At 44.2% G+C, this 25,959-nt stretch overlaps 1 protein-coding gene across 1 annotated transcript in view; it reads left to right on the forward strand.

Annotated features, from left to right (window-relative positions):
- The first annotated feature begins 200 nt into the window (after nt 1-200).
- Nucleotides 201-25,959, forward strand: part of LOC127193608 (keratin, type I cytoskeletal 9-like) — a 47,197-nt gene continuing 21,438 nt past the window's right edge. Inside the window, exon 1 of the mRNA XM_051150853.1 lies at nt 201-253. Within this exon, the coding sequence (XP_051006810.1) occupies nt 201-253 (53 nt within the window). The remainder of the gene's footprint in view (nt 254-25,959) is intronic.

Consider the following 25,959-nt stretch of genomic DNA (forward strand, 5'->3'; position numbering starts at 1 on the left):
GGCACATCACCATGACCGGCTAGACTTCTTTGCCAATGCGAAGAACAGACCTTTCTGTGCTTCAGCCAGAATTACCTGGGTTTCTATAGCTTCAGGGTACTACTAGCACACCTCACTGGAAACCCTGCGTGATGATGGGCACAGGCCTAGAGGTGGAGGTTGTGTGATGTTTTGGATGTGGTTTTCTCCTGAACACCGGTATGCTGAGAGCCGCGCCGCAGTGGTGGTACTACGGTAGTGAGCTCTTTAACAGGTGGGTCCAGTGGAAGGTAATACATTCGTATGGGTTTTGCTTCAGAAATGGATGAACACTGGTCTCCTGGAGTTGATTCTGTCTTCCAAGACTCATTCCCGTGAGAGTGAGTTGTATAAAAGAGTGATCCTGGCCCTGCCCTAGTGTTGTGATGCCTGTGTGCCATGTAGGCTGTCCTGCCTCTTAGGTGTTCTCCTGCCAGGACACCATCTATCACAGAAGCCCCGTGTGAGAGGCCGAACAAATGAAGCCACCTGACCTGGGGAGAGGGTAGAAGAGCCTTGAGACAGGTTTCATGCAGTTCAGACTGGCTTCAAATTCTTTCTACATACAAGGATGGCCTACGGCTCTTGAGCCTCTTACTTCTGTTTCCTGGGGCTGAGATTAGAACTATGCACACTATGCTTGCCCTTTAGTTTGTTTGTTTGGTTGGTTTTGGTTTTTGGTTTTTTGAGCTAGGGTTTCCCTGCAGAGCCTTTGCTGTCCTAAGACTCACTCTGTAGACCAGGCTGGCCCTCAAACTCAGAGATCCACCTGCCTCTGCCTTCCTCTGGAGTGCTGGGGTTATGAAAGGAGTGTGTCATCACCACAGAGTTAGTTATAATTTCTAAATGGGATAGACCAATCAGGTTAGCCGCTGGGGTTCTGAACTCTGAGATCCTCCAGAGAATTTTTCTTGAATGTGGTGGGAACATCAAAAGATATTGTGGGTAGATCCGAGGATAGGTGGGTACCAGGAAAAACTTGATGCACACATTTAAGAATGTGTCATGAGGTGCACAGATATGCATACAGGCAGATACTCATAGATACAAAATAAAATAAATAAGCATTTTAAAATGAGGTTTAAACTTGTTCAAAGCCATAGCCATGAGCTGGGCATGGTGCACATTACCAGTTAGGCAGTGGAGACAGGAGATCATGGGCTGTAGCCAGGGAGTCTACCAAACAGACAGACAAAGCCAGCCACGGTGACAGCTCTTCCAAGACACCCCCCTGCATGGCACCTTGCATCCTCCCTGCAGGTGGTGACTAGGCAGGCAGCTCTTGGGTCCCTAGATTGACACTGGAGCAGACATGGGGCATTCATCCGCTTCCTCCATTTGAGTTCAAGTCCTGTGACCCCTGACCTTACAGTTTATGATGTCTATTCCTGCCCTCATCTTTGTACCACATTTCCCATCTCATCCCTCCTTGTTCTGTCAAACTGCCAGTCAGGCCCTGTGACCTCAGTTCCGCAAGGTCAGAACACTGCATCCGCCTGGATTGGTGGCATTCCTGAATCTGAGTCTTCAGCATGAGTGGCTGGAGAGGCCTTAGGGCAAGCATGTAAATATTGCTGAATTGTGCTCTTGATGTTCAGAAGGCTCTTAGCTTTGGACCCTAAAGGGAATTAGAAAACCCACCCCTCCATGTGGCACTTTGGCATGGGGGCTATTTGGAGCTGAAGACAACTAGGAAATAGCAAATACAGGCAGAATTATCTGCCCTAAATCAGGCATAAATTTCCCTTTGTGCCAATGCCCCTTCCCAGCCTTTCTCATCAGGCAGAAGAGAACCTCCCTTTTCCCTGGAGACAGAAAGTCCGGCACCAAGACCAGGTTACATAAACAACCTTTGCCAGAATAATCCTTATCTTCTGTTAGGCTGGCACAGAGCCACATCCCCACAGCTCACCACTCCCACGAGGCCTGACTTCCCTCTCTCGATTCTCCACCCTTCTCAAGGTGGCACACTGGTTTCCAGGCCCCTGCTTTGGTAGTGTAGTGGTATTTCCATTCTAGGAAATGTTCTATGTGTGTGAAAACAACCCTCTCCTGTGTGTGTATCTTTGTCAGTTAATTTGAAAGCCTCAGTAGGGAGAGGTGAAGCTTCTACTCAGCATGGCCACAGTGACAGGAGTTGAGAAGTCTGATGTGGCCAATGGCAGAATCCCTACCAGACAGCTGGGACATGACGGGATAGGCATTCCTCAACTGCTGAGCTCTGTGAGTGAAGTGCTCATTCATTGGGAAATTCCAGAATTGTTTATTCTAATCTGAGTGGTGGAAATTGGGATGGGAGATTCTCAATGCCACAGATCATCTACCAGTGTGTGTGTGGGGGGGGGGGGGACCAAACCCTTCACACCCAGCCCAACCATGTGGTTCTTCTCCAACCTGGGGCGGGGGGCTGTTGGCCACAAGGCCACCAAAGCAAGAGGAGCAGAAGACAAGGCACAGAGCTTGGAAGGCTGCAAGCAGGACGGAGATCAAACACTCCAGGAAACACTTCAGGAGCTAGTACAACTTAAATCAGGGAGAACAAAGGCTGTATAGCCCTTGGGGAGTAGTTGAGGGCCTTCCAGGATAGGGGTACATAATTGGTTGAAATCAGGCAATTTTGGGATGTTTGTTTTGTATTTGGCAGCTGTTCCTATCATATGGATGGAAGCACAGTATCTAATTATCCTATAGGCGCAGGGAGGGGAGAGCTAGGGAGCTGTGCCAAGGGCCATATATCAAATGTGGTTAGGGACATCTATGTGTACAGACACTCTCTAGATGAAGTAAGGCAGAGAGCAGGAGGCTCTGCTGGGGAGAGGGAGTCCTGCACCTGAGCTCAGAATGGCTATCCAGATTGGGAGAACGGCAACCTCAAACAGCAGGGTCCTTCCAACACAACCATACTTTGTTTTTAAGATGAGACTGATGACAGAAAAAAACAAAACAAACAAAACTTTGTATTAATTAGAAATACTTATAATGTCTACTTGTCTCCACTGAGCAAACACTAACATGAACAGGGCTTTTCAAACCGAGTGTATGATTCATCCTTGGACATTGTGATGGAGCCAGAACATTTGTTCACAGCCAGGATTAAAACTCACAGACCTGTGATGATACCAAAAGTGTTACATCCCTTTGTGCCATGCTACGCACAGCAGAGGAAGCAGGCTGGTCTGGTGTGATGCAAGCAGGGTAGTAAACTGGCAGTGATGGAGCAGATTTCAGTGGCTGCCAAGGCAGCTCTACCATCACCATTGCTGCCTTGACTGTCTTGACCAGCAGTCAAGCCCCAGAATAAATGGAGTCTCAGATGGTCATGGTGGAGGAATGTTGCAAGCATGAAAGAGAAAGCCAGCCTACCTTTATTTATAAACCTTGGGCAGCGGGGAGAGGTTTGTAGGTGAATGTGTCTGATTTGCTGGGGCTATGGGTGTCAGGATACTTAATACCTCATTTACACGCAGCAACACAGGGGTCCTGTCACAAGAAGGAAAACACAGTACTTAATTACCTTATGAGTGGGGGAAGAACTTCTAGGTGCGATTATAGGTTATACACTGAAAGCTAGGATCTCCTTAGCATAGGGTGGGGGGGTACTACAAGTAATCCCCAGGTGCTTGCTAAATAGGTTCTATCTGGAGAAGGCTGGGCCTGTAATCTTCCCTAAGGGCTATGTGACACTCTTTACAAGATCTGGGGTTCTCCAGATCAGGTAAAGAGTGAACCCTGCTGAGAAAGGGAGTCCATCAGAGTAAACTGAGCTCAGTTGGTTCTGTGGTTATGCCAGAGTTCAACCTTTCCAGGAGCACTCCACAATATTCTGCCTCCCACCCAGGCCTGTAGACAGCGATCACAACAATGGCCTTTATAAACACCACTGGGGCCAGCAGACCGTGCCATGTGTCTCACTTGCATATGGCCATTTGGTTCTTAACACTTCTATACATGAGACAAATAGGGTTATTTGTCCCTCCATAGTCAGTGAAGGCCAGAGTATCATTCCAAAGCTGAGGAGTACAATGGACATAGGAAGTTGAGTCTGAGTCCAGGGTCCAGGCTATAACCCCTGCACTCCACCCCACCGAGTCAGAAGCAGGCCTCTCCTGATGGGGAGTCGATGCCAGGCTTCTAGGGTCAAAGTCTATGGTTACTTACTCTGGCTTGGATGAGCATGTTTCAGGGGTTCATGTCTTGGAGGCTTGAACCCCAAGATGGAACAGTCTAGGGCAATCTGTGGATCTTTAGAAGCAGAGGTCTTCTGAAAAGTCTGAAGATCACTAGGGGTGGGATTGCCCTCCAAGGGATGTGGGAACCCAGCCTGTCCCTCTTGTTCTCTCTTTGTCTAGCTTTGCTGTGCTACACACTCTTCTATGATGTATCACCAAACCTAAAGTTATGGAGTCATCTGCCATTGATGTTTAATGATTAAACCGTGAGCCCAAATTCTAACCACCTTAGTAATATCATTACTATAAAGGCGAGCTAACTCAAGGAAAGCCGATATTTGTTTTTTGGACAAGGTCTCACATACCCCAGCTGACTTAAAACTCATGAAGTGCTGAAGATGACCTTAAACTTCTAACTCTCCCACTTTTACCTCTCAAGGGCTGGAATTAGAGGTGTACGCCCTGAGGCCAATACTTAAAGTAAAACCCTGAAAGTAGTCCTGGAATTTAATAAATAACTACTGTCAGTGATTCTTTTCCAAAGTTCTTCAGTTCCTGTTTCTCCCAGAAGGAGAACACCACTCTTGTCTGATGTCATCTTCTAAAAACAGATTTTTAGAACTGCTGCAGAGGAGGGGACTGGGAGACAAAACTGACCCTAAGTTGATTCTTACAATTCAGTTTTCAAACCTTAGTGTAGAACTGAATCTCCTCAAAGTAGGATTGCTTCTTAGAACTTTCTTTTCTATATACATAATTCAGAGAACTAGTTTAACAAGAATTTTCACTTAAGAAGTCTACACTGGTAAGAGCCTGCTCTGCGGAGCTGATGCTGTCAGGTGAGGAAGCATCCTAGTTTCTAGGCAATGGAGCAGAACCAAGCACCACGGAGAGGCTCACCCTGGGGGCTGAGCTCTTCACCTTCCTTGTTTCTGTGACCTTGAGCCATTCTTTGCTCATGCTCCTATGCCTCATTGCTGTGTTAAATGTGGCTAGTGAGTGGAGTCTTGTTTTCAGAAAGCACTTTCTAAAAGCTACCTGCCAATAAAATGCATAATTAAAACATGAGGTGGAAAATTATTTAGCAATTAAATAACTGCCTACCCATTAATATACATGTGTGGTCTTGGTTTTCATGCATTAATAATTAAAAATTCTTCAATTGGAGACTTAGAGAATATAAATTAGGGCCAAATTTATGTTCTATATTAAGGCTGGAAAATATGCAAATCTCAAGAGATTCTAGGTCTGAGAGCTACAATTTATACGGAGATTTATATAGCTTTGAATATAATTGTTCTTTTGCCCATGGTTATTTCAGATTAAATTAGTCTAATTCAAGTATACCCTGAAACCTACTTAGCGTCTCATTAGAGAGAGGGCCCAGGAGTCCCTTATTTCCACATACCAGCCCTGCATGATGAGCTCCTGTCAACAAGGGAGGCTGAAAACCGCAGTAATCCTTTGATAGAGCAGTTGGGCCCCAGTAAGCACTAGAGGCCCCATCCCTGTTTTCCTTGCTGTTTGCTACATCAGCATCCATTTTTACTTGATTTTTGTTTTTTGAGACAGGGTCTTAGATAGCCAAGGCTGATGATGAACTCCTGACCCACTGCCTCAGTCTCCCAAGTGCTTAAATGACAGGTGTGGGCTACCATCCCAGCTAATCAATACTGATGGAGACGCAAAGAGCTTATATGTATCCTAAAAAACAATCTCAATTCAGCCTTTTACCTGGGGATCAGAATAAGTCACAGTTTTACTTATTATTGGTGCCTTTGTCTGTTTTTCTTTTCTCTCTAAAACACTGATTTGGGACTCATTCAACAAATAACATTTTCCCCTTTACGGGTCTTAAAATAATTTCTGATAAGCAAAGTAAAAGAGCAAAGTAAAGTTAATAGAGGTCACCTTTAGTTATCTAAACGCACTTCCTAGCAGCCATTGATAGCAGGTGTTCACTATCCAGGGGGTTAGTCATGTGGACACTGGGAGGATCAAGTTCAAAAGTGAAGTCAATATTTGTCTTCATTGACAAACAATCCTCAAGATCAAACAAGTCTTGCTATAGCCAGTGAATTCATCTTGGTTATTTTGCTAAGCTGTTCCTGAGAAGGAGATGAGCAAGGCCTCCAGAGGTATTTATTTACCAAGAAAGACAAGAACAGGTTCTAGACCATGCCCATAGATGTGTGATGAACAGGTTCTAGACCATGCCCATAGATGTGTGATGAAGAGTCACCTGTAGTCCAAACGCCCCAATGTTTAGGTGTTGAAGAGTCAGCCATACTGTCCCCCAGGCTGGAAAGATGCATGTGTGCCTAGCACAGCCACTTTGGAAATCTATCTGGTGCTATCTCAGAAAACTGGGAATAAGGCTTCCTCAAGAGCCAGCTATTCCACTCCATGGAATATACCCAGAAGATGCTCCAGCACACAACAAGAAGATTTGCTCAACCATGTTCATAGCAGCCTTATTCATAATAGCCAGAACATGGAAACTGCTTAAGTGTCCCTCAGTAGAAGAGTGGATAAAAGAAACTGTGGTACATATACACTATGGAATACTACTCAGCTATTAAAAACAAGGAATTCCCGAAATTTGTGGACAAATGGATAGAACTAGAAATGATCATAATGAGTGAGTTCACCCAGAAGGAGAATGAGTTAAATGGTATATACTCACTTATATCTGCACACTAGCCCAAGGGACATGTCCCATGAAAGTCTTCACTTACCAGGAAAGTGGGACAGAGGTGAAGACTTCCTATTAGGACTCTAGGTGAGAGAAGCAAGGGAGAATAGTGAAATAGAAGGATCCAGAGGGTCCTAGAAATCTACAAGAAGAACATTATGATGCGTGGAGCTGGCCCTCAGCCAGCTGTCTGTGTGTGTGTGTCTTTGCTCAGCTGTGACACAGTCACCAACTCTCACCATGATGCTGGCTGCATGTTGTTTGGACTTTCTACTCTCCGTAATTATGACTTATTTTTAAGGACAGGGTTTCAGTATGTAGCTCCGGCTATCTTAGAATAGCCTCAAACATAGAGATCTACTCATCTCTGCGTGTGTCTCCTGGGTTCCAGGATTAAAAGTGCATGCCATATGCCCAGTCCAAGTAAAACTCTATCACTGAGCCTTGAGAGATGGCCCAGTGGGTAAAGCACTAACTGTATTAGTGCGAAGACCTGAGTTCGGATCCCCAGCACCACATATGTGCTGGGCAGGCATGGTTGGCTACCAATAACCCCTGTGCTTAGAAGGTGGAGGAAGAGGCCTCTTAGAGCAAACTGGAAAGCTAAAATGAGTTCTGACTTCAAATGAGAAATGCTGCTTCAGTATGTAAGGTAGAGAGGGAGGGAGGAAAATACTGAACATCTACCTCTGACCTCTAGACACACACACACACACACACACACACACACACACACACACACACACACACGTTCAAACACATGCAAACATGCACGTATACACACATACACACATACAAAGAAAATAAAGTTCCATATCTTGCTCAGCCTCAGCCTCAGGTATTTTTAGAGCAGCACAAAACAGACAGACACATGTTGGGCAGCTTTGCCCCTTCCTGGTCTACAGGAAGTGTGACCCCTTTGTGTGTCCCTAGAGAGAGAACCAGCTCTCCCAGACCCCCAGGCTTCAGCAGTCAGGGGTACTGAAGTTGACTGCTCTCAAGCCTTGAGCTCCTTTACAAAGTAAAGCTTCCACGACTCCCTGCTGATGCTGAGGCTCAGGCATGTGAATGCTGCACATCTTGCTTGGAGGCCAGGGATGCCTGGTGTCTTCAGCTGGAGGCAACACGCCTGACTCGGGCTCTTATTTTCAGTGGGATTTTGGTCCCAATGGTCCCACAGCATTTGCACCTTCCTCTCAGACCCAAAGCTTCCCAGCCGGTCATCCTGCTTATTGTGTTTCCACCCTATTCTATGCATTAAACCATCTTCATCTTATTTTAAGAGAGAGGCATGTCTCTGTGAGCAGTCTGTGTTCACAGCTAGAGCTAGGAGGGCACTTGTACATGTTTGAAACTACAGAGCTGCTTTGACTGGCATGGAGGAAGGTTTCCTGAGGGAGGTCACACGAACGGAGCCTAGAGCTTGTAGTTCAGACCAGAGCACCTTAGAGGGCTGTGAGCTCCAGTCTGGAGAAAGAAACTTAGAAGCCATGTGTCACGAGGGTGAAGAGACTGGTTCTAGTTGGCAGTGTGTGTGTGTGTGTGTGTGTGTGTGTGTGTGTGTGTGTGTGTGTGTGTGTACCTGAGCCATGAATACAAGAGACTCATCAGAGTTTAAGGTGAAAAAGGAGATCAGAGCAGAGCCCGAAGATATTTTTTTTTAAAGATTTATTTATTATATATACAGTGTTCTGCTTGCATGTACACCTGCACACCAGAAGAGGGCACCAGATCTCATTACAGATGGTTGTGGGCCACCATGTGGTTGCTGGGAATTGAACCTGGGACCGCTGGAAGGGCAGCCAGTGCTCTTAACCGCTGAGCCACCTCTCCAGCCCTGAGCCCAAAGATATTGATTCGCCCAAGGTCATCCAGTTCTGCCACTTCTAGGCACCAAACTTTAATGCAACTTGAAGGGGAAGAAGGAAAGGTGTTGCTGTTAAATTACCAGTGTGGCTAATAGTGTTTATCATTAGGCCTATAATTATTACAGCAGTACTTTTTAACCCGCTAGCAATAAATCAAAACACAGATGCCTGCTATATTTTAAGATAGCCTTTATTAACCTGAGGCAGGGCAGATATTAATCCCTAAACTACTTCCCATAGTAGGGAAGGTGTGGGATACCTGCCCCAATCCCATGCCATATGTTTCTAATAATGTCTATCAAGCTACCTTCCATCCATAATCCCAAACACTTGCTAATTATCATCATCTGGGCCAATTCTCTATCCATGCCGGTCATGTGCTTCTCCTCTACCTAATCCACGATGGTGCAACCTTCTTCTCCTCCCCTCTCCTTGGGTCTCTCTTCTTCCCCAGAGTCTCTCTGTCTCTCCAAGCCTTGGAATTTAGCCATGCCCATTCAATTTGCCCTGCCCAGGTGTGATGACCTTTTATTGGTCAAACAGGTTAGGCTCTTAGGCAAGGTGGGTCACAGAGACAGCAAGCAGTAATTAGCAACAAAAGACATCAGACCAACCTCCAACAGAAAGGAGAAAGAACTGTGAGGTTAGGGAGGGACAGATGGAGAACAAAGGACAGACAGAAGGGAGGAATGTGAAGAGGGAGGGGAGGAGAACTTGTCAGGAGAAGGCTGTGGTACAGTTTTTGTTTCTGAAACCAAAAGCCTCACAGAAGCAAGAGAGGGGATAGAGGCTGAGGGGAAAAGGGAAACGATATTTGTCCTGGAGACAGATGTGGCCCATAGGCAAAGGGTGGTTTACAAAAGTAAAAGAGGAAACCCTGTGTTTGGATGAGGTGTTTAATTTTGATTAGATAGGTTAATTAGGGCAGCCAAAAGGGAGTTTTTGATTGCTGTATGCCAATACTTTGATAGCTGGGCCTTGATAGTCATCCTCAAGAGGAGAAAGTGGCCAAATAAGGGAATAGACCATTGTGTCTAGCTCTAGGAATGTAATCTAATAGTTTTTGGCAAGTAGGAAAGCATGGCAGAAGGGCAAGGCCTGCCAGAGCCATGCTTGCCATGCTCACGCTTGTTAGAGCCCCTTTAATCACCATTTGCAGGGAAGGTGTCAACATAGCAGGAAGGCATAATCATGCCAGGGAAGGTATAATCATGTCAGGGAAGGCATTGTCATGACAGGGAAGATGCCATCATGGCAGGGAAGGTGCCATTATGGCAGGGAAGATGTCATCACGGACAGGGAAGATGTCATCATGGCAGGGAAGATGCCATCATGGCAGAGAAGACTGGCATCAGGATTCGTCATGAGGTGACTGTTCACTTTGCACCTGCTGTCAGGAAGCAGAAAGTGAACGGACAAAAAATGGAACCAGGTTATCAAACTTCAAGCTCCGATCCCAATGACCCACTTCCTCCAGCATTACTCCAACCTCAAAATACTCCACAGTCTTTCAGAAGAGTATCACCAGCTAGCGACATGAATTAAAACACATGAGCCTATAGGCAACATTTCACACGTGGATCACCACACTGTGAGTAGGTATATATGTACGAGGGAGGTAAGGACCATCCTCTCTACTCCAGCCTCTTTATAAATGAGAAAGTCAGACACACACACACACACACACACACACACACACACACACACACACACACACACACACACACAAGTGCTCAACCAGGTCCTGACACTGACCTTCTCACTTCATCCTCAGGGAGAGGTGGGGTAACGGAGAAATTTTCCCTGGAACAAATGTGTTATGAACTATGCAATAGCATTTATAACACTTGGCTCTTATGAATATGATGAATTCAAGTTCCATAGAATATGATGTTGGCACATGTATTTTTAACGTTTTTTCAATAAATAAAATGCACTCCATGTATGGAGACTTTATATTCCGGGAAATCACATGATGAACAGGAGTGCAAGTCTTCATGGTATAAAATATAAGGCCTCTCACTTTGACAGAAAGCTATCACTGGATATAACAGGAGACCGTAGACCATGCAGGCAATTAACCCTGGGCACTGTGTCTTAGACTCTTGGGTTCTGAGCTCCTAATTCCACTGTTGATGTCACTGTGGGGTTGATGTCACAGAGGGAAACTCATGGCTCTCCGACATATGGCCTTACAGCACAGATCCAGCATCTTTCCCCTCTCTTATCAGAGACGCTCTTCTCTATCAAGGGTCTTACTCACTGAGTGGCATTGAACAGTGACATTTCATTGCTTCGCTTTAATTTCCAAAGTGATCTAGTCAACACTTGCTTTAGAAGCACTAACGTGTGAGGGATTTCTTGCCCTGTTCTGCTATTGTGGGAAACAGGGTTTCAAATGGGAGCATCTTTTCTCTTTAAGGGCTGTGGTTTTTATCTTGTTTTTTGTTTGTTAAAAAAAAAAAAAAAAAAGATTTGAAGTGTGTCAGGCTAGGGATCCCTCAGAGAGCCAGTGAGTCATAAATGTCTTAACACAGATTTGCTTGTTGTTTCAGCTATTACAGTGAAAAATCAAAATCAGTATAAATGTCAAAGGATGGGGGGGGGGTGTTACAGGATCCTCACATGCATAAACCTGTGTGTAAGTCGTAATGGAATTCAGGGTCAAGGATATTTAATGACAGGGGAACTGTCTCTTGGGGGATGTAAGATGAGACTACACACCAGGTCAAAATTTGCTCAAGATTGTAAACTTTATTTTTAATTCCATGGCTTAGTGAATATTTATTGAGTAAATAGATAGAGGAAAACATTAACTTAGGAAGATAAAATCTCGAAGCTATGTGTATTTTAAATTAAACCACTCCCTCTCAAATAAAAGACTGCAGAGATCCTGTCACTGTTACTACAAACAATGTTGCCAAAAGAATTTCCTCCTTGTGGCTTTATGCATATAAACATAATTAAAACATGTTTGCTTTTGAGAGCAGAAATATGTTTCTCAGGTGCTAATGCAGAGTCTTGAGAAATGAGTTGAGAGTAAAACAAAAGATGCACAGTCTCTATTTTCCCTGATCAATTGTCTCCTTAATTCTCTCATGCTGTGCCTTGTTTCTCCAGATCTGTCCTTTGTTTCCATAGTGATGCACTCCCAATGTGAAGTTTCAATTGTATCACTCTGGCTTTCCTTCAAGTTTCAATAGCTTGCTATCATCGCCCAGTTCTCTTTCAAAGTGATTAAATCCTCCAATCACTGGGCCCCTTAACTGCCTCATTTGGGGTGCTGATGTGGGAGCTGGGGACATAGGAAAGGTGCTAGATGGAATGTAGGAATGGGTAAAAGTCATAGAGAAAAGGATTTGAGACTATATTAACAGCAAAGAAAGTACGCCTCTACTTTCTCCAAATAGTTATCTAGTCTTCCTAACAAGCCATAAACATCGACTTTGTAAGTGACACATTGATGAGTGACAGAGAGCAATATGAGAATGAAGGGGTATAGTCTGTATTAGAGCTTGAAGAATATCCTTAATACAGAAAGTCTTTACAAACCAATGAAAAGAAAAATGATAAGCGTTCAACTATCATTTGAATATTGCTTAAGTATCTCTTCCATGGGTTCATGTATTGAAATTTAGTGCCTCTGATGATGAATCAGGCATATGGATAGTCAGCTAGAAACTTAATCCAACTCCACTGTTGTGCTGGCTGGTTTTATGCCAACTTGATACAAGCTATGGTCATTTGAGTGGATGGAACCTCAGTTGAGAAAATACTTCCATAAGACCAGTCTGTAGGAAAACTTGTAGGACATTTTCTTAATTTGTGATTGATGGGGGAGTACCCAGCCCATATTGGGTGGTGCCATCCTAGGCCTGGTAATTCTGGGTTCTATAAGTAAGCTGAGCAAGCCATGGGAACCAAGCTAGTGACCAGCACTCCTCCATGGCCTCTGCATTAGCTCCTATGTCCAGGTTCCTTCCCTTTGAGTTTCTGCCCTGACTTCCTTCAATAATGGCCTATGATGTAGAAGTGTAAACCAAAGAAATCCTTTCCTCACCAACTTGTTTTTTATCATGGTGTTTCATCATAGCAATAGTATTCTAACTAGGACAATGGTGATTTGAGAAGGGCCTCCGGGAAGCAATTCGCTGAATAAGACTCTTCTTTAGATCTCTGTGAGTTCGAGGCCAGCTTGGTCTACAAAGTGAGTCCAGGATGGCCAAGGCTACACAGAGAAACCCTGTCTCGAAAAACCAAAAAAAAAAAAAAAAAAAAAAAGACTCTTCTTTAGGTTTCCTCACAGCGTTATAAAACAGATTGACTCACATTTCAGTTAAAACTTGGAAAAAAATTGTTTTAGTTACAGTTTTATTGCTATGAAGAGACACCACGATTATGGCAACTCTTATAAAGGTCAACATTTAATTGGCTGCAGTTCAGAGGTTTAGTCCGTTGTCATCTTGATGGGCAACATGGCAGCACGCAGGCAGACATGGTGCTGGAGAAGGAGCTGAGAGGTCTACATCTTGATCCGAGGCAGCAGAAGGAGACTGTGAGCCATACGGGGTGTAGTTTGAGCACAGGAGACCTTAAAGCCTGCCCTCACAATGACACACTTCTTCCAATAAGGCCACACCTAATAGTGCTACCCACTATGGGTCAGGGCTTCAAACACATGAGTCCATGGGGGCCATGCCTAGTAAAACCACTACAAAGATATAAATAGGCAGTTTACAAAGAAAAAAGAGAAAATGGTCAATATGTTATCAGGAAACTCGAGGTTCTTAGGCTCATTCATAGGGAATTTAGTATGGAACTTAAGCAGAATCTGGAGGACAATTTTATTGGAGTTTGAAAGGAAGCCCACAGAGCAGGCAGGTCTCAGCAGCTACAGAGAGGGAGGTTGGAGGAGGGAAGGAAACTCCATGCTGTTTGCATTACTGGCATGGAGGTCTGTCATGTGGCAGCGAGGGAAGCTTCTCAGAGAACTCATGATCACAGAACTCAGAGTACAGAAAGAGCGTGCTTACGTTCTGAACAAAGATATAGAAAAAGAAGAATTTCAGCCCAAACTCGGAAAGGTGGGCAGACCCAGCCAAGCCTATGGATTAGAGATTGCACTAAGGGGAAGTAATTCCGGGAGACAACAAAAGAGAATCTCATTAAAGGTATAACTATTCCGCCCATCTGTTTCACGTGGCTTGAGGTGAGCCCACCTTCCTAGGGATGCCCCTGTCTTCCTGAGAGTTTCCTTGGCCTGCCCACCTGGAATGCTCTGTCCAGGCAGAGGTTCTCTTTTTTTGAGCAAGAGTTTTTCCTTACTTGGAAACAATTGCCGCCCTATCTGCAAACAGAGAGAAAAGCCATTGTGTATTGGAAATCAGAGAGGATGCTGAAGCAAGTAGGACTGCAATTGAGAGAAATGGCTGCTTTATAATTCAGTGAGAACATAAATTGGTGCCATTTTCTTTAACTGTTTTGAGTTTTTTTGGGGGGGTTGTTTTTGTTTTTGTTTTTTTACAAATTTTAAGTATTGTATGTTTGCATGTCTCTGTGGTATGTGCATGTGAGCGCAAGTACCCACAGAGGCCAGAGATTGTCCAACTCCCTGGGTCTGGAGTTATAGGCAATTGTGAAATACCCATAGTTCTGGGTTCTCTTCAAGGATAATTTGGGCTCTTAGCCACTGAACCATCTCTCCATCACCCTGGACAATTTTTGAGCCAGAATTCCTTCTTTTGGGGACTTACCTTAAAGGGAGGATAATAACAGTGGCATATGTGAATATAAAAATGGTTATGCAAAGATAGTCCTCTTAGTTCTGCTCTCATACAAATAAATAGAAGCAACTTCAATGTCCTTCACTAGGGAACAATTATATAAATGACTAACTCAGCAGAGAGAATGTAGAAACGCCACTGAAATGACCATAGAAATCCATGTTTCTTAACATGAATAGATTTCATATTGACATGGTAAAGTATGAACCTACCTAACCTGCGAGGGAGCAAACTTGATGGTGTGTAAAACTTCTGTAGATGCAGAGGTGAAAATAAATGTGAGTAGGTTTCCACAGAATTGCTGGGGATACTTGTTGGGGTTTAGGCGGCCGAGCAATGCGGTGTAATCCATCAAGTCACACCACACAGAGGAGATTTATTAGGGAAGGGAATATAGAAACAGTTTCTGGATGAGGATGGTGGGAAAGAGGGGCGGGGAAAGGAACAAGTCCTCTTATAAGATGGCTCAGTGCACGTGCAGGGAGAGGACATGTGGCTTGTGTAAAGTCAGAAACGTGTTTCATCTTGGTGCCTGGTGATGAGGTGTCCTGCGGTCATGAGGTTCTTGGGGCTGGCTGTGGAGATGCCTGATATCCTACTGTAGCCTTGTCCCCTGGGGCTGGCTATGGAGGTGCCTGATTGCTAATATCTGTCTCTTTTTGTTTAATTAAAAAAAAAAATAAGGAACTAGGAATGGGTGAGGTGGGAGTGAGGGTGTTATGTTCTAAAATGGATGCTTCCTCAGCAGGAAGCTTGGGGTGATGAAATCTTTGGGTATCCTAAGAAAATGGGGTAAGGTCGGGCTCGAAGTTCCGGGAGAGCCAGGTGTTTTGTTGTTGTCCAGGGTCTATGAGAACATGTGCGGCTAGGAAGAAAAGTGTAGATTCAGCTTACTGCAAGTCCGCGAGGTTAGACTGGAGCACTTGTAGGTACCTGCTTCAGTGCTGTCCTGGATGCAGAAAACACCTGGGCCTGACACGAAACCGGGACCTATGTGTGGGCAGAAGACAAAGTTAAGTAAGTTAGGGAGAAATTTTTTTCCCTTCCCTTCCTTTCCTTTCCTTTTTTCTTTTTCTTTTCTTTTCTTTTCTCTTCTTCTTCTTCTTCTTCTTCTTCTTCTTCTTCTTCTTCTTCTTCTTCTTCTTCTTCTTCTTCTTCTTCTTTTCTTCTTCTTGTGTGTATGTGCACATTTGAAACTTTTGGACACATGGTATTGGTAGTTATGGGATGGGAGTCTCAAAACTAGGGAAACAGAGAGGAATCCCACCTTCGTAAATAGGCAACAGGTGGAAAACTTAGGCTGCACTTACTTGTAGTCCATTTGACCCGAGAGGTGGATTTTGGTGGATTTTCTGTAGCATATAAGAATCCTTTCTAAATTTACAAAAGAGATAAACTTTAGACATGTTAGCATTGCAGTTGTTTGTAATCTATAGTGAGATACATATGGTAGAAAAAGGCACTAGATGTACATCTTTGTGTTATCAGCATAAACACTTTTTAAGGTGAGCTCAGTGAAGGCAGACGCCTTCCATGAAGTAGAAGGGGACAAAAGTTCACTTGATTTTGATTTTCAGTCTAACTACGTACATCATGAAAGAGGGATTTTTCCCTTCTATCCAGAAGACTGAATGTATACAAATTTAGCACAATGAGAAACAATTTTAAGTCTGTACAAATAAAAGGAAATTTAAAACTCTTGAGCTTGGAACTATGACAGTGGATCATATTATGGAATTTCCCCCCAAGAATTAGATTAACAAATCAGAAACTCCACTGATTCAAGCTCTGAACAGTCTTAATACCACAGTAGCACAGCAACAGGAAGAACTCTGAAGCATCACCTTCTTACAATGACCCAGGCTTTCACTTGTATTTGTTATCCTTAAAATACCTTCTTAGACCCTAAACTATTTTCTTAGGTCCTGGTCCTCAAAATGTATCCCTAGGCCTTACATAAGCCTTATATCTTTCTTCCTATCTAATTATTCACCATGAGACATAGGTGTCACTGCTAGGAGCAGTCACTTTACTTTAGCTAAAGGAATGGTAAAGTGTTATATCTGAGACCCGCTTTTTGACTCTGGTAACAAGGTAGCAGTATCATCCTTTAGGAATAATGGGGCTTAAACAATGAAGAGGACTGAGAAGGTACCTGAAGCCTATTTATCTTCAAATATAAGGCCTGTGAGTAAGGAAAACCCATTTGCCCTTTCAGTAAGAGATCCAGCAGTTAGTGGTTTGAACTAGCTAATGAATTGACTAATAGGCTAACATGGTAGATTACCTTGGAATAGGGGCTAATTGCCTGTTCTCTAGTTGTCAGGAGAGCTAGAGCTAGAGAAAATGTCTCACATTTTCAGCAATGTGAGACAACAACTCTCCAGGTGTCCAGTTTGTCCACAGTTCAGGCTGATCCCTAGAAGCAGGCAAGACATTGGGGGCAGTCTTGCCCAGTGGCTAGAGTACCACAATTCACAGTTGAAGCCATTTGTCATTGTTCCCAAATTAATCTCTGTACGTCATAATACACTTAAATATATTTAATGCCATATTCAGCAAATCTCTGACAAGCTTGAGGGTTAGCATATCTCAGTTAAGTAATCTTTGACTGTCTTTAGTTATCTGCTCTAAACTACACCTTTGCATATATAAAACAGAATGTTATGATCTGTAATTATGGAATATTCTGCAGAGAAGTGTTAGATCTATCTCAAATAGATCTAAATAAGTGAACTTTGCCTGTTTCTAGTTCTTGTTTAACTTTGAAAATGTGTGTAGGAGTCTAAATAAAGCTTAATTCTGCAATCAAGCACACTGATTCTTAGCATGACTACAAATATATTTATGGATGTGTTAAAGGATTTGATCATTCATAAGATGAGTGACTATGAACTTGCATTTCTTAATCATTAAAGACTAGAATTTTAGGTTTCATCCCTGTTAAGATGGAGCCTTAAAAGTTATAAACAGTCTATAAAGAGAGTATAACAGTTTCCTTTATGATATAGTTTATGAAAGTCTATAGCGTATAGAAATCTAAAGCCATATTATGGGTTAGTAACATTAGCAAAATCAAAGATAAACATTTTAAGACAGTGATTATTAACCTTTTGAGCGTAAATTTAGAGCATAATAAACAAAGTTCTAACATTGTAAACAAATGACTGTCTCTAGAATTAATATATCCCAATTTAAAACTATCTTTGAAATCACCCATTTTCAGAGTCAGAAATACAGTAGAGCATTGTAAAATAATTTTAAATTTACATTTGAATTTATTATATCAAATCCATTGGCCGGGAAGCCTGGAGGTAAACCCAGAGCACAGACAGCTAGCGACAGGACAAAAAAACAGCATTCATTCATTTAAGCATTCAAGAATTAGTAAAGACATACGTGGTTAGATAAACATTTTAAATTAGCTGTTTTTATCTGAATAGATCTTTATAACCTTGTAAGTTCACCATCATATAAAGAATATTTTGAACCAGGGTTGAATTATATATGTAGCATGTTATAAAAATATAACTTTGAATTTCTATAACAATCAATACCAACAAAAAAATGAGGCTTATTGCTTTCTTAGTCTAAAAGGAGATAAAATAATCAACAGAGTATTTCTTAGGACTAAGAGGCTTTATAATTGTTGTTTTATACCATATGGTTATTTTAAGATGATGGAGTCACATGGCAGGTTGCAAGCCATGTGACTTGACATGGTTGCTATTTTAAAACACCTGTTTCTATAGATGTTTCTCTCTCTCTCTCTCTCTCTCTCTCTCTCTCTCTCTCTCTCTCTCTCTCTCTCTCTCTAAACCAGAGTTGAACTTAGATTTGAAACATCACACCCAATAAACAAATTATACAAATCCTTAGGTAAGAGCTATTTTTTGAGAGCAGAATGTAAAGCAATCAAAAATAAAATATTTTTAAGAGTTGGGAAGTAGAGTCTTATAGATGAGAGGCTTCGGGAGCATAGGGCGGAGTTTAGATATCTATGGGTCATTTGTCTGTAAGAACTTGGAAATTTGGTATGCCAATTTTTGGCTTTGAATGAGGCCAGGTTTCCCTAATCGAGTCAATTGAAAGGAAGAGAGAAGAAAGTATGTGCTTGAGGCCCCTGCAGGACTACTATGGGAGAGGGGAGGGGCTGGTGGTGGCAAGTGGTGAGCAGGTCCGTGTGGAAAGAGAGCCATGTGGAAGAATTGGATTCTTAGGTAGAAATTTGGGATCAAATTCACAGACAAGTGGAGCCAAATAAACAGACAGGTGATCTGCACACACCTCAGGACTAGCCTTGACGAAGCTAGTTGCTGCAAAGCAGCCAGTGGTGGGGTGAGAGTAGGTGCCAGCGTAGGAGGATTAGAGCAGCCTGTTGCTGGAGAGGGAGGTGAGGAGGCTGAAGAACCTGGAGAGGGGGACAGAGCTGTGGGCTGGGGCCAGAAAGTGGGTGGTTTGTTAGCAGCGTCAAAAGTAGCAGAGGATTCTCGAGGTTGAGATTTTATAGCTAGAAGGAGCCGAGCAGGGAGACCAGAAGAACAGAGGGAAGGTTTGGAGTGAAGAAAAGGGAAAGCTTGAACATAGGGAACTTCCTTCCGTTTGCCAGATCCCTGGCAGTAATTTTAAAAGGTCCTATATACTATTGGGGTCTAAAGTGCTGTTAAGTGGCCATTTGGATCTGTTACCTAAGAGATATTGAAGTCAACTTTGGTTGCAGAGGCATGTAAGCTTAGAAGCCCTTAAAGCAGCCGCTGGACTTAGTGATCTGTGATTCTCCAGAAGGCATCCCAGAGGGGAACATGGAATGACGTGTGAATGGACTGTTCCCATGGGTGAGAGGTAGAGTCAGTGACTCATCAAGGCGTCCCAAGAGCGAAGTTTGACTCAAGGAAGTGGTAAATTCTGTTCCAGAGATTTGTCAGTCACTGGTCAGAAACCAAAGGCAAATATAACCCAGACAGACACGGTTTATCTAGTACTAGGATTTTTGGTGTGAGAAGGGTAGGGATAGATGAAACCGTGATGGTAAAGGGAAATATTGCCCAATGGAAAAAGTCCTAAATGAAGGTCAGCAGGAAGGGCCTGCTGTAGCCATGATGGCTGTAGTTGGGGGTACCTTTTCAAAAGTTTACTGGGGGGGGGGGCAGGGGCGGAGAGTGGCGAGGGCAGGGATATGTCAGTCCTTCAGACCTAAAGAAGCATTTACGCTGACCAAGAAGAGGAACTCACCAATCCAGCCAATGTTTTGTATAGGAATGTAACAATTAGGTAGCTAGAAAGTGAGCCTGCAGGTAGGCGGATCAGGAATAGGCTTCCGGCACTGTGATTTCTACCCATGCTGCGGGTGCGTGGGCACCGGGAGAACCTATCCAAGCTACAGCACCAAATCTTGGGGGTTTAGGTAGTGGGGCTAAGCAGTGTAATCCGCAAAGTCACACCACACAGCAGGTCTCACATGAGTGATTTATTAGGGAAGGGAACACAGAAAGTTTTTGGGTGAGGGTGGTGGGAAAGAGACAGGTGGAGTGGAGGGTGATGGGGGGGGGGGACACACAAGTCTTCTTATAAAGTGACCCAGCGCATGTGTAGGGAGAGGACATATGATTTGCAGACAGCAAGCCAGAACTGGGTCATTGGTGATGCCATGTATGCTGTCACGATTTTCCTGGGGCTGGCTGTGGAGGTGGCTGAATCCTAATAATCTGCCCTTACAGCAAGGGGACAGAGGCCGCCTTGGTGTTGCTGGGAGATAACGCTTTCGAGTGACTTTTATTTTTATAAATTCTATGTTTTATGAATATTTTGAACCAGAAAATTGACATCAGGAAAAACAATAGAGATAGTTCCATTTTTTTTTTAACATGCCATTTTTTTTCCCTCATGTAAGCTCTAAACAGGCAAATGTAAAAGGCCCTTGCAAAGCAGTCAGAGATAAAAGGAAACAGCATTAACTGAGCAAAAGGTCAACCGTCTGTCACCCCCCTCTTCACCCTCACTCCAAACCCCGTTGCTAAGTGGTAGTTTAGTAACTTTGAGAAAGGGCATGGTCAGGAGGCTGAGCAAAGGCCACGAGCCTCCTGACTGACTCTTTGTATCCCTGCTCGACCCACAAACCGGCTTTTCCTTCTGGCAAATTAAGGTGACTATTTTGGATAACCAGTGAAAGTTTTGGCTTTTGTAAGGCGAGACAAGCCTTGAACAGCACAGAAGAAAACACAAAACAGAGTATGATTCAGACCATGTCATGTATGGCGTTGACACTGAAATTACAGTCCTGCGTTGGTGCTTGGCGAGGGTTTGGATCTAATTACGAGGTATTCTCCCAAACAACACCTCTCTGCGTGTCATGTGCATGTCTGAAAATTTCCTTACATCAGTTGCTGGCCAAAAACATTCTCTGTGTGAAAACCCAAATCCTTATTTGTTTGTGCACTCTTGTGCAAGATTTCCAAGACTCTTTCTATGAATCAAAAACTTAACAGGAGGCCTGCATGGTGGCACCCACCTGTAATCCCCACACTTCGGAAAGAAAGGCCAGGGAGTAATGTGAGTCCCAGGCCTGCCTGGGCTGCAGAGACCTTGCCTCAAAAACAAGCACAAACCTTCACTAGGAACACGACTGTGTGCAGTTCCCTCTTCCCCAAGCATGTTTGGCTAAGGAAAGCATCCAGCTGTTGGTACGCATCCCTCCGGGGAGACCCAGGGAAGCCACAGACCAACCACATGTGCTGGTGGAGTGACACAGTCTCTTGAGTTATTTGTTCCAAAACACAGAACATGGTACCGTTATGACCACGTTGTTTTCTGGAGAGGTCTCACATCTGACAATCTGACATTAGGTCACATTCCTGAAGGGTGAGTTTTATGTTCAATAATAAGAAATAAGGCAATAAGAGATAATAAGATGCCAAGATACCAGACAGCAGGTATTATATTATATGGGGTTTATTAAATGAGCATGGGGAGAAGAGGAGAGGGGGGAGGGCTACCCCAGAGGGAGTTCGAGACAGAGAGGAGGAGGGAGAAAGGGAGAGGGAAAGGAGATAAGGAGGTAAGAGAGGGAGGGGTGAGGTAGGTCTGTCCTTTTATATACTGGGCAAAGCCACGCCCCCATGGCAGGTAGGCAATGACATCATAGGTAGGCAGACTGAAGCAGAACCCTCACATTGAGCCTGTGTATCCCAGCATGCCCCTCCTCTCTGGGCCTGTGTACCCCAGCACACTGTTCCTCCTCTCTGAGCATTCTTTTCTCGGTCAAGCCAACCTTGCCCTTGCTGGCCCCAGCCACCAGAGGAGACTTTGTCTCGTCAGGGCATGGGTCTCAGTGATTGCCTCTGAAGGCTGGAGAAAGCATCACTGATGGACCACGTCCAGCCATCTGGAGCTGAACGGAGCGGAGTGTGCACCAGCACAAGGCCAGTCACTAGGGGAGACCCAACAATCCCATCCTCCTCCTCTCCTTCAACACAAAAACCTACCTGATGAAGTCTGTCCTCTTTCTCCCTCTCTCCCTCTCTCCCATTCCCCATGCATGGCTGCTCATAACAACCCTGCAAACTATAACCTCATCTTGCAATGAGCTCATTCTGGCATTTCCATCGTGAACATGGGTCTGAAATCTAAAGAAGTCACAGAGAGCAACCAGTGGGCTCAGTTAAATCACAGACACCATCTTACCCAGCCCAGTACTTTCCTAAAAGAGCTAAACTCATCCCCCAAGGCGGATATGACAGAGGGCTAGTTAGCTTCCTGAGTTAGCACCCTGTACCCTGCCAGGCACTAAAATGCTAAAACCTCCACTCTCTAATGTCCACAAATAGTAAGGAATTCCTTTGTTCTGTGGCTGCCTGTGGTCCTCCTTGTCTCAGCGCCTAAAGGACAGCTATCTGGCTTTGAAGAATCTTTATTATGTAAAACAAGCTAAGGTTGCAGCTCAGTGTTAGACACTCACCCAGCATGCATTAGAGGCCTGAGGTTTCCAAACAGAAGCAACCACAGCAAATCAGGACAGACATTTTGACAACATGCAGTTGGGTCCCTGTAAGTATATTCAGACCACTGCCAATTAGGAGGGAGTATCTGCAAAGTAACACAAAATATATCCCTTCAAATTTGACCACTCCACAAAAATGCAACTAGTCTAAGATCAGTGTTTACTGCCTCACTGTTATTTGATATTTACTTTAAATTCAACAGGCTTATTCACCTGAATACCCATGTTATCTCAGGGTTCTTGGTTAAATTTGTTTTTCACCATGACTGGCAGCCCAAACCCAGGAAGCAGTAGCCATGCAAATAAGCACCCTAAGATGCTAAGTGGCTTTAGGGCCTCTCACATCAGACCCACCTGACCAGAGGCCAGGAAGGAGAGCAGGCAGCCCAGGCATCCGTATGGCAGCTCTATCTGTGTGTGCTTCCTGACTGTGGTCCCCATGAAGTTTCAGGGCATCATCTAGGAGGCAGACATCAGCTGGAGACCACTCAATGTAGGCTCAATTACCCCAAAGCAGATACAGGCTGAGGACTAGATGTAAAGGCTAAAGAAAAACAAAACAGCAGCAGCAAAAACAACAGGTTTTACCTTAAGTTTTGCTTTGTTATCTTGCCTTCTGAGAGGCAGGCAAGATGGCTTACTGGTAAAGGTGCTTAGTGCCAAGCCTAGAAACCCGGATCCATTGCCAGGGCCCATGGGGTAGAATGAATGGGCTGGGAGAACCAGCTCAGGCGAGTTGGGATTGCAGATGCACACACTACAAGGCCATCACTGTATGAATGATTTTTAGCTGACATTGCTTGGCAAGCAACAAACAGGCTTATTTGCTCTACCTAAGACAGATACTCTAAAGGAGCTTGCTGTCTGTTGTCAGCTCCTTAGGTGCTCATCAACTATAGGAGACTAACAGAGGAGCTGGAGTCAGCAGCACACCCAGCCACACTTGTCCACACTTCCATCTCTTCAGCATGTACAATTACACACTGTAATGGGCTTCATCATGACATTTCATGCATGTCTCGTTTTTTTATTTTGAATGTGATTTTTTATTTTTCAGATAGGATCTCATCATGTGGTCCTGACAGGTCCCAGAACTCACCCTATAGACCTGGCTGGTCTTGAACTCAGGGAGATCCACCTGCCTCTACTTCCTGAGTGCTAATATTAAAGACATGTGTCACCATATCTGCCCCACACTGTATATGCTTCAATATTCATATGCGCACTTTGCCTTCTCTTGTCCCTATCCCATGACCCATTCTTGTCTCACTGTGTCCTCTGAGTTTCATGTCTGCCCATTATTATTTAAGTATTTATTTATTATTTGCTCTGTGGCTGAGTGATTTCATTAAGCTTTTTTTTTTTTTTTTTTTTTTACAGGAACATGGGCTTCACACTAGTGGCTACACTACCGAGGAAAATGTCTCTCCCCCCCTCACCAACAGTTAAGTAGATATAAATTCTCAGGGATGGGTAGGGCCCATGAGCTCTCCCCTTGCCATGGCACAGTATGCTTTGGCTCAGTTGCAAGAAGATCTTGCGCAGGTAAACAGCCGCTTCAGGTTCAAGAGTGCAGCGGCCATGTTATGTCCGCAGTGTCTCTTCTTGCCTCTTTCCTGGAAGCCATTGGCTGCCCCTACATTGCCACGTTGCTTCACTTTCCCCCATGTCTCTTAAATCTCTCTGAGTTTTAAATTACCCACTTTTCTTTTCTGTGATGTTTCCATGTATAGAATATATTTGTGTAGTTTTTCCTCCTTTTGTCTGTTGTCAGTGCACTTTGCAGACTCAGTTATGAAGCCCTAAGAGGGTAGAGAGGCCCTCTTCTCTCCTTCAAGAAATAACCAGACACCCTCAGTTGCATTTCTTCCATAACCATACAATAGATTGATACCCTGCACATACACATGATGGTCATTTATCAGTGTAAAACAAAATCATACTTTTAAAACGCATTGCTCAGTGGGATGCTTCCCCTGGCCTGCATCTTCCTGTGTGTTAATTGGGAGGATACTGAGAGAAATCCCTCTGACAGTTTCTCCATTACCATGCAGACACCCACAATAGCCGACCTGACCCTTGGCTCTGAGTTGCCCCTGATGCACACGGGTCTGAAATTGCAGCGGCGGAAGGCTTTCATGAAGAATCTACACACAGAATAAGTCTCTTCACTGGGTCCAGATTACAGCAGTTCCACTTGGGTGGGTTAATTCAGCCTGGTTCTAGTTTGAAATCAATCTGAAAAGGTTCTGGAATGATTGCATTAAGCAGGGTGGGGCAAGGCGAGTAAGGCAGAGGTAAGCCAGTTGGAGAGGAAGATAAACGGCTGCTGGGGCACTCAACATGGAGCAGCCTGCTTCATTGCATAAAGACATACCTCTGTTTTTGGACAAGGCTGTGGTTTTATTTAGAGGACTTGTGTCAACACCATTCCATAACCTCTCATTGCTAGAGCTTACGTCCATCCACTGCCTCCTTCATCCCTCTGGAATTAAAGCAGTGCAGAAATTGTAGGTAATTTACAGACGTGTGTTAGTTAGCTTCCGTTACTGTGACAAAATGCCTGAGGCAGTTAGCAGTCAAAGGGAGGAAAGGCTTCTTTTTTTTCTTGGTTTCCACACCTTGCTGAGGTTTTGGTTGTGCTGCAGACACTGGTGGGGAAGCAATGGAAGAAGGTGCTCGCCTCACCAAATCAAGGAGCAAGGAGAGAAGTCAGAGTCCCAGCACTCCTTCAGGGGCATGCCCCCAGTGGCCTAACACCTCCTTCCATTTTCAGCTTCTAATGTTCCATAGGTCGGCGACCACCAAGCGGGTAATGTCAACATGAACCTTTGCAGGGCATTAGTTCTGGACCACAGCAAGCAGAACATTGAGGTTTGTGAAATGGCAGAGGCTAGAGAGTGTCCTTTACAGGGCAGGCAATGGGCTGGAAACACCAGGAGCCAGCACTGCGGTTCAGATACCAAATCTTTCTTCACCAAGATACTCTGGGCTTTGTTCTTTCTGCTTCACTTGGGCAGAAGTGCACACCCACATCACCCAGGGAATCTGTGCTAAAAGGAGCTGGTTATAGAGGTTAGCCCAGCTATACAACACCTCATGAGAGCGCCTCCATACATCAGTTTTGGGTTGGATAGCGGGGAGGGTGGCACAACCAAGGTGAGGCATAGAATGAGCTATTCCATGGGAAGAATGCTTAGGAAAGGTACAGAAGGCTCCACGGGTGTTAAGGCAAAGAGAAACCAAGGAAAGCTGAAGGACTGAAAATCATCCCCATGGTAAAGGACTAAAGAAGTCGTGGCTTTCTCACAAGACCAAGAGAAACTATCTTTATCAGCAGTAGCCAAGTCCTGTTAGCCAACCTGTTACTATGGAGTATTCCTTTTAATCATCTGCACTAACATAATAGGCCAGAAACAGTTTGAATCCC

This window comes from Acomys russatus, chromosome 9 (genome assembly GCF_903995435.1).
Source record: "Acomys russatus chromosome 9, mAcoRus1.1, whole genome shotgun sequence".
NCBI lineage: Eukaryota > Metazoa > Chordata > Mammalia > Rodentia > Muridae > Acomys > Acomys russatus.